At 40.0% G+C, this 9533-nt stretch overlaps 1 protein-coding gene across 1 annotated transcript; it reads right to left on the bottom strand.

The window, feature by feature from the left end:
- On the bottom strand, positions 1-9015 carry LOC149233815 (putative methyltransferase TCM_000168). The gene is made up of 5 exons (XM_089382303.1): positions 8926-9015; positions 8407-8817; positions 8113-8301; positions 699-839; positions 1-588 (listed from the first exon to the last, which is right to left on the bottom strand). Exons 1-5 carry the CDS (start codon positions 9013-9015, stop codon positions 208-210), a joined length of 1212 nt encoding a protein of 403 aa, XP_089238429.1. The 3' UTR covers positions 1-207.
- Positions 9016-9533: the final 518 nt, after the last annotated feature.

Genomic DNA, 9533 nt, shown 5'->3' with positions numbered 1-9533 from the left:
CACTATACTATTGGTTTTGTTGTCAATATTTACCGTACCAAAAACCGAAAGAGTCGAAATTTGCTCTATCTATGAAGTTGTATCCATTCCATGAAATACTCCTCTAAATTTGCCAATAAAGACATGATGAACTCTAACTGCCTTGCGGGTGGCCATTAGACATTAATGCAGTCTGACTTTATTTGTAACACCAACTATTTAGAGCTTTCATTTGCGTTCGAGAACTATGACCAGATATCCTCCTTTCTTTGCATATTCCATGCGCTCGCTCAGTCTCTCTCCCATTGTTTCTCCGAATCTCTCGAACAACGCATCCACTATTTCTTCTCCGAAGTGGAGTTTTATCAGGCTTTCAGTCACTGCTCTCAATTGCTTGGCAAGTTTTCTTCCATACACATCCTTTAGAGAGGCTGAGCTCCCTGTCATCGCTTCAATCTCCTCCTCGCTAAATCTCTCTGATTTTCTTAACACCTCCAATCTTAGTATTTCAAATGAACCCTCTCTTGTTACTTCGCTGCTCACTTCCTCTGGACATGGCGCATACATGGGGAGGTTGAACGAGTCTACCTTCTCCTCCTCGATCAGCCCCTGCACAAATATGCAAATTTTAACAACTATTTGAATTTAAGATCAAATAAATTAGCCAATAGCCATTTCAATTCAAGATCAAACGCATTCAAACTGCACACCAACGTTACCTGAGACACCAAATCATTCAAACTGCTTCCTAATGTCTCCGAGGGGAAAGCACTGAAACCCTCATCGCTTGGATCGCGAGATGTTCGTGTTGTACAAATGAAGGAAAGAAACAGAGAAACAACAAGACAAGAAATCGAATGCTAAACTGAATTTTGGATCAGACTGTTTTTTATTTAACAATGAGTTTTCACCGCTTTTCATTTCATGGGCAAATGCCTGTTTTATAGTTACATAACTAATCAACCGTTACAAACTTATTCGTTACAAGGAACTGTCTATACCTAAATTTACTAAACCGACTAAATCGTTGTCAAACTAACAAACTCCACCTTGACAACAATTTTCCCATTCATCATCTTTCCTGCAAGCCAAGAGAAGCTAAACACCACCGCAACTTCTCTACTGTAACTGGCTTTGTGAATATGTCTGCACAATTTTCTCGTGTATGGACCTTTTTAAGAGCTACTTTTCCGCCATCGATCACATGTCTCAGAAAATGATACCTTACATCAATGTGCTTGGTTCTGCTATGGTAGGCAGGGTTTGTAGCCAAGTGAATAGCGCTTTGACTGTCACAAAGTACATTCACTTTCTCTTCCGTCCTTCCAATCTCATCGAGAAAACCCTTTAACCAGATTGCTTCTTTACTGGCATCTGAAGCAGCTATATATTCAGCTTCGGTAGTGGACAACACAACTGTTTCTTGAAGCTTTGACATCCAACTAATTGCTCCACCTGCAAGAGTAAAGACATAACCTGTAGTAGATCTTCTTTTGTCCAAATCACCTGCATAGTCAGCATCTACATATCCGCAAACTGATCCTTCACTACCATTAAAGACGATGCAATGGTCACTTGTGCCTCTTAGATATCGAAGCACCCATTTCACTGCTTGCCAATGTTCTTTACCTGGATTTGCCATGAACCTGCTGACAACTCCAACTGCATGTGAAATGTCAGGTCTTGTAGATACCATCGCATACATTAAGTTTCCTACAGCGTTTGCATATGGTACATGAGACATATACTGCTTTTCTTCATCAGCTCTAGGACTCAAAACCGAAGAAATCTTAAAATGGGAAGCTAAAGGAACATTAACAGGTTTCACATTATTCATAGAGAACTTTTCAAGTACCTTCTCCACATACTTCTGCTGTGACAACCAAAGCTTACCATTTTTCCTGTCTCTGTGTATCTCCATGCCCAAGATATGTTTTGCTGCTCCAAGATCCTTCATATCAAACGTCCTAGAGAGTTGAGCCTTTAACCTGTTGATCTCTTCCATGCTTTTGCTTGCAATAAGCATATCGTCAACATACAAAGCTAAGATAATGAACATGTCATTGAAACTTTTGAAGTACACACAATGATCATACTCACTTCTTATAAAGTTCTGGCTCACCATGGAGGAATCAAACTTCTTGTACCATTGTCTGGGAGACTGCCTCAGACCATACAATGATTTCCTGAGCTTGAAAACTAATCTTCTGCTACGACCTCGTACAAAACCTTCTGGTTGTTCCATATATATCTCTTCGTTCAAATCACCATGTAGAAAAGCTGTTTTAACATCTAACTGTTCTAACTCAAGATTAAGCAACGCAGTTAGTGCCAACACAGTACGTATAGAAACAAGTTTTACAACTGGAGAAAAAATCTCATGAAATTCTATACCTTCAACCTGAGAATACCCTTTCGCTACCAGTCGCGCCTTATACCTTTCAATACTACCATCAACTTTCCGTTTCAGCTTGAAGACCCATTTACATCCAACAACACTTCTCCCTTCAGGAAGCTCTACAAGATCCCAGGTATTGTTTTTGGCTAAGGAGTTCATTTCTTCTTCCATAGCCATTTTCCATTTCTCGCTATCTGTATCATCTACTGCTTCCTGATAACACGAAGGTTCTCCATCTTCAGTAACCAAAGCAACAGATGAAGCAGAATCTTCATACCTTTTGGGAGTTTTCCTTTCCCTTGTAGACCTTCTCAGAGCGACTGGTTGCTGAACTAGTTCAGAAACTTGCACTGGTTTAGAAGCTTCAACGGCTTCCTTTGTGTCTTCAACACCTTTGTCTCCAGAAGTCTCTCCTTCCTTTCGACTGTCACCGAAAGATCTAGCTTCCAACTGAACTCGTTGACTCGGCGATACCTGTTCCTGTTCAATTCTTTCAACATTTAATTTTAACAAAGAGGATTAATCAAATGTTACATCTCTACTAATGACTATCTTCCACAATGTAGGATCCCACAACCTATATCCTTTCACTGCATAGTCATACCCAACAAAGACATAACATTTTGACTTTGGATCTAATTTTGAACGTTGATTTTTTGGAATAAGAGAATAAGCATCACAGCCAAATATCCTCAAATGAGAATAGTCACAAGACTGACCTGTCCAAACCTCTTCAGGAATTTTACAATCAATTGCTACTGAAGGTGATCTGTTAACTAAATAACGAGCAGTAGATACTGCTTCTGCCCACAACTCCTTTTGCAAGTTAGCATTGCTGATCATGCTTCTGGCTCTTTCCATAAGAGTCCGATTCATACGCTCAGCAACACCATTTTGCTGAGGAGTATAAACAACAGTTTTGTGTCTAACAATGCCCTCATCCTTACAGTATTGTTCAAATTCAACATAAGTGAACTCACCACCATTGTCAGTTCTTAGACATTTAATAGATTTGCCTGTTCTTTTCTCTACCATTACTTTAAATTGTTTAAAGACATTGAATACATCAGCTTTCATTTTTAGCATATAGACCCAAACTCTACGAGAGTAATCATCAACGAACGTTAAAAAATACAATGCACCTCCATATGACATAACAGGGGAAGGCCCCCATAGATCAGAATGAATGTAGTCTAAAACATCTTTACTATTTTGATTGCCAACTTTAAATCTCTGTTTACACTGTTTTCCATACACACAATGTTTACAGAAATCTAAATTCAAGGATTTCAGACCGGGAAGAGATTTACGTTTCATCAGTATGTGAAGACCTTTCTCGCTCATATGACCCAAACGCTGATGCCACAGACGAGTACATGCTTCTTCCTTTTCTGACGCAACCGCTGCTTCACCGACCTGAGTACTTCCTTTTAACCTGTAAAGATTTCCGACCTTTTCTGCCTTCATAACCACAAGGGCACCTTTGAAGACTTTCAAGACGCCATCCTGACCTGTAAACTTATAACCATCTGAATCCAACACTCCCAAAGAGATTAAATTTTTCTTCAAATCAGGTACATGTCTCACACTAGTTAATGTTCTAACTGTGTTATCATACATCTTAATCCTGATATCTCCCATCCCAACAATCTGACATGACATATTGTTACCCATAAACACAGAACTACCATTTACATTTTCATACGAAGTAAACCAATTTCTATGTGGGCACATATGATGCGAAGCACCAGAGTCTAACAGCCAGCTATCAAAACTCTGAGAGACATTACATTCAGGTGAGGTTTCATCTATCATACACAATTCTTCAGCAGATAAAACTTCGTCTACCATACCTGAATCAGCCTGATTCGCTTCGTTCTTCATGTTTTCGGATTCCTTCCGTTTCCAACAGTCCTTCTTCAAGTGTCCAACTTTACCGCAGTTCCAACATTTTGCCTTACACTTCTTGCCCTTCGATTTCGACCTAGAAGACCCCCTTGGTTTGTCTCCTCTTTCCTTTGAGCGTCCTCTAGCGACCATGGCTTCTGATGCAATTGTATCAGTGCTGGATTTCCTTCGTACTTCTTTAGACAGAAGAGCTCCCACAACTGATTCAAACTTCAAAGAATCAGCAGAGCTGAAGCTGATTGAGGTTACGAAGTGATCCCATGATTCAGGCAGAGAACACAGCAAGGTTATGGCTTTATCTTCTTCCTGTATTTTGACTTCCATATCTGTTAATTGACAAATTATTGTATTAAAAACATTCAAATGTTCTGCAACGCTTGAACCTTCTTTCATTCGAAGACTGTATAACTGTCGTTTCAGATAAATTCTGTTGGTTAATGATTTTTTCATATAAAGGTTTTCAAGTTTTTCCCACAAACCTGACGCCGTAGTCTCTTCAACGATGTTGAAGAGAACTTCATCCGCTAGACATAACCGGATGGTACTGAGAGCTCGAGCATCCAAGTCCTCCCAGTCTGAAGTAGTCATGGTTGTAGGTTTCTTAGTAACCCCATCCAATGCCTTGTGCAACCCTTGTTGCACAAGCAGATCCTTAACCTTCAGTTTCCAAAGAGAAAAATTGCTCTTTCCGGTGAATTTCTCCACCTCGAATCTTGCATTCGACATCTTGGCCATTTTTCCTCCTTCCTAGGGTTTCAGTCTTTCTAGGGTTTTATATTTCCTTTTTTTTTTAGGTTTTCCTTCAACTAAAGAGTATATCTCCTTATTTCTCCAAATAGAAAAAAAAACCCTTAAAATTTGTCTTTTCTTCAATAAAAAAAAAACTGTCTCCTTATTTCTCCAAAACCCTTAAAATTTCCTTTTCTTCAAAAAAAAAACTGTTCTGTTCCTCCTATTTCACTCACACATTCCTTTAAAAAAGAAATTCTGAAACAATTTCTGAATACAAGCCCAGAATTATTTAGCAATGGCTGGAAAAAAAAAATGATACCCAGTCTTTCACGCTTTCACGTAGCTTTTGCTGGTCTTTACGCAGGTTCTGAAACGCTGACCTCCTCTTATGCAGGATGATTGCAAGTATTGGACTCACTTTGCCTTCACGCCCATCCAACCGCTCTCACGCGGGCTGATTGCTGTAGGAATTTACAGGGTCCAAGTATGCTTGTGATATTCTTCGTCATTTTCACATGGAAGACTGTAAGCCAGCCCCCTCTCCCTTTCAGTCTGGAGTCAAACTTTCAGTCTCTTGTACTTCTCCTGAAGTTGATGCTACCTTATACCGTCAACTTGTAGGAAAACTCTTGTATTTAACCCATACTCGTCCTGATCTTTCCTTTGATGTTGGCCTTGTTGCTCGTTTTATGCAAAACCCCCGTGAAAGTCATTGGAAAGCAGCTAAAAGAATACTTCGTTATGTTCGAGGTACAGTACAGTTTGGGATTCATTACAGTGCCAAAGCAGCTCCTCTGTTAGTTGGTTTCACTGATTCTGATTGGGCTGGTGACCTTGATGATCGGAAGTCTACTGTCGGTTATGTCTTCACTCTTGGTTCAGGACCTATTACATGGGCTTGTAAGAAACAGGCTTCCATTTCTCTTTCGTCAGCAGAAGCAGAGTATCGTGGTGCCGTGGAAGCTAGTAAGGAAGCCTTGTGGCTTCGTCAGATCCTATCAGAGTTTGGCTTTGAGCAGCAGCATCCAACCACACTTTGGTGTGATAATCAAAGTGCCATTCAGCTATGCAAAGATCCAGTCCAGCATCAGCGCAGCAAACACATTGAACTACACATGCACTTCATCAGAAAGTTCATTCATGACCATGTTCTTGAAGTGCAATATTGTTCAACAGATGATCAGGTTGCAGACATCTTCACAAAGGCTCTCACAGAGGCGAAGTTCACTAAACTTCGATATATGCTTGGAGTTCAGGAAGTTGTCACTAAGGGGGGATAGGCTCTACTGCCTCCTTCCTTCTCCTATTGTGTCATATTTGTAAATCCTTCAATCCTATCCCAAGTTGTTCTTAAGGGGGGATGTTAGGATATTCCGACACATAGGATATAGTTAAGTTCAACTTGGTCTAGTGTAGAGTTAGGTATAGAGTTAGGTAAAGTGTGTTTCTTTACCGTTGTACATTTTGTAACTTACAATCCGACGGTCACGATATGTAGTGATCTGACGGTTCATTCTCTCCTCGGTATTACCGACACTTGATCCGTGGCTTGACACCCGATTGGTCCATGAGTTCTATTTAAAGCGCATGGAGGGTCATTGTTCTGGTAATCTGTGCATGAGAGAAGCTTATGTAAATTTTCATTCTTTGATTAATAAATTGCCTGTAGTACCCACGTTGGGACAGGCCGTGGACTGTTTCCCTCTTTGAGGGTTTTAACCACGTCAAAATACTGGTGTATTGATCTGTGATCTGGTTGTGATCCCAACCTTATAAACCATGTGAAGTCCAGCCTTAAAAAGAAATTTGAAATGACAGACTTAGGACACTTACACTATTTTCTCGGTCTTCAAGTCTTGCAATCCAAGGAGGGTATTTTCCTTTCCCAGTCCAAGTATGCTTGTGATATTCTTCGTCATTTTCACATGGAAGACTGTAAGCCAGCCCCCTCTCCCTTTCAGTCTGGAGTCAAACTTTCAGTCTCTTGTACTTCTCCTGAAGTTGATGCTACCTTATACCGTCAACTTGTAGGAAAACTCTTGTATTTAACCCATACTCGTCCTGATCTTTCCTTTGTTGTTGGCCTTGTTGCTCGTTTACAGGGTAAGTTCCTCAGAAAGAATACGAAAAGGACACCGCTCACAACTAGATCACAGATCAATACACCAATATTTTGACGTGGTTAAAACCCTCAAAGAGGGAAACAGTCCACGGCCTGTCCCAACATGGGTACTACAGGCAATTTATTAATCAAAGAATGAAAATTTACATAAGCTTCTCTCATGCACGGATTACCCGAACAATGACCCTCCATGCACTTTAAATAGAACTCATGGACCAATCGGGTGTCAAGCCACGGATCAAGTGTCGGTAATACCGAGGAGAGAATGAACCGTCGGATCACTACATATCGTGACCGTCGGATTGTAAGTTACAAAATGTACAACGGTAAAGAAACACACTTTACCTAACTCTATACCTAACTCTACACTAGACCAAGTTGAACTTAACTATATCATATGTGTCGGAATATCCTAACAATTGCAAGTTCTTCAATGCACAGCTGGTCTTTACGCAGGTGCTGATTGCAAGTTCTTCAATGCACAGCCTCCTTTTATTCAACGCTTTTACACACGCAGATTTGAGAAACACCTTCACGCTAACCGCTGAACACATAGACGTTCACTCTGACCGCTGAACACACAGACAGGTCTGGCAACGTGGAACTTGGCTGGGCGCAGAGACACCTTCACGATGACTGCAGAACGCAGAGATGCAGAGATACACAGCCTTCACGCTGAGAACAACCTCTCGACAGCACTCCTGGACTCCAGAATCAATTCACTAGCTCTGATACCAATTGCTGTACAAATGAAGGAAAGAAACAGAGAAACAGCAAGACAAGAAATCGAATGCTAAACTGAATTTTGGATCAGACTGTTTTTTATTTAACAATGAGTTTTCACCGCTTTTCATTTCATGGGCAAATGCCTGTTTTATAGTTACATAACTAATCAACCGTTACAAACTTATTCGTTACAAGGAACTGTCTATACCTAAATTTACTAAACTGACTAAATCGTTGTCAAACTAACAGTTCGACCCGTTAACACCAAAAATATGCGGCCTCCACGAACCAGCTCCTCTGCCCGGGCTCTCAGAAACGCGTTAAAATCCCTCTGATATTGACGAAAATAAGCTTCTCCAACAGCTGGAGACCCTTCGCAGAAAATTTTTCCCTTGTTCCATGCCACTGAATTTTTCTCAAAAATATGAGGAGGAATCTGATCATTATCATAAGAAGACATCAATATCTCATACCACAAGACTGAGTGTGAATTTAAATGAGAAATTATTGTTGCAGTTTGGATGTTTGTGTAAAAACATACTTGAGACAACCAGTGAAGACTGTTTGATGAATGAACGAAATGGAGAGTATGGTCTGGAAATAGCCTGCCATAGAAAGAACCCGGTACCCCTATTGCGAAATACGATCTAGCTACCATACCCTCTTCATTCTGGTAATCAGTATTTATAGAAAAAGGAGGCAAAATTCTAAAGAGTGAGTTGAAATCAGAAGCAGGAAGATCGTTAAAGAATACTTGGCACTGCGGAAGAGTTATGCCCGCACATAGGCATTTGGCTTTGAGGGTCTTTGTTATATTTTCAACCGCGAAGAGAGCATTGGGTCCAGAAGAACAACCAAGGTCTGCAATGCAAAATTTCTTGCAGTCCACCGTTAACTTCATTGATAAAATGGCTTCCTCCAACATAGGCTGTACAACTTGTAATACGTTCTTCTGCAGTATTGCATTGTGTTGACAAAATATATTAAAATTTAAATGACATTAATGTATAGTTAATAGAGATGAAAAAAAGAAAATGATCCATCGATCGAAATTCAAAACCTGGAGGAGAGTGGAATTTTGAGCATAGCTGAATTCTCCAAGCCCAGAGTTCATATGAAAATCTTTCTCCATCTTCAGGTCGATCCCCATTTTTGTTGCAATCACAGAGAAACCAGGAGACCTATAGATAAACAAGAGTGTTAAAGTTTAGGGCATCAGGTGTGATTTTAAAGCAACTATTCGGGCCTGGAATTCAGGATTCTAGATGAGTGGAGAGCATTGACTGAATTGCAAGTTCATCATCCTCAAAATTATTGTCCACACAAATTAGAGTGGGCAGATCTATACCCACGTGGGTCACACCTTTGAAATTTGATATTTATCTCAACTTTCAAGCCGCGGAGGTGGACCTTTTTTTAATTAGAGAGAATTCCATACTCCAAATCTCTTATATAAATGATATTTTTCGATTGGGCGTATTATATGTATTGATTTTTTTAAGTTTGAATTTGGTGAGGTAAATTGATGATGATGATGATGATGGTTAACGTCCAGTGAGACCAAATAATGGTCTATCAGACCTAAAGAAACAAATTATCTATTTTGATTTAAGATTTTATTCCTATGCTCAAAAAGCTTGGAGAGAAGCCTCTCGAGCTCACTATAAT

The sequence above is a fragment of the Pinus tabuliformis genome, chromosome J (genome assembly GCF_031772625.1).
Source record: "Pinus tabuliformis cultivar Carrire ecotype Pingquan chromosome J, CPIR1, whole genome shotgun sequence".
NCBI classification, from domain to species: Eukaryota; Viridiplantae; Streptophyta; class Pinopsida; order Pinales; family Pinaceae; genus Pinus; species Pinus tabuliformis.
Note: the sequence above shows the minus strand (reverse complement) of the source record. Positions and strands in the feature narration are given on the sequence as shown.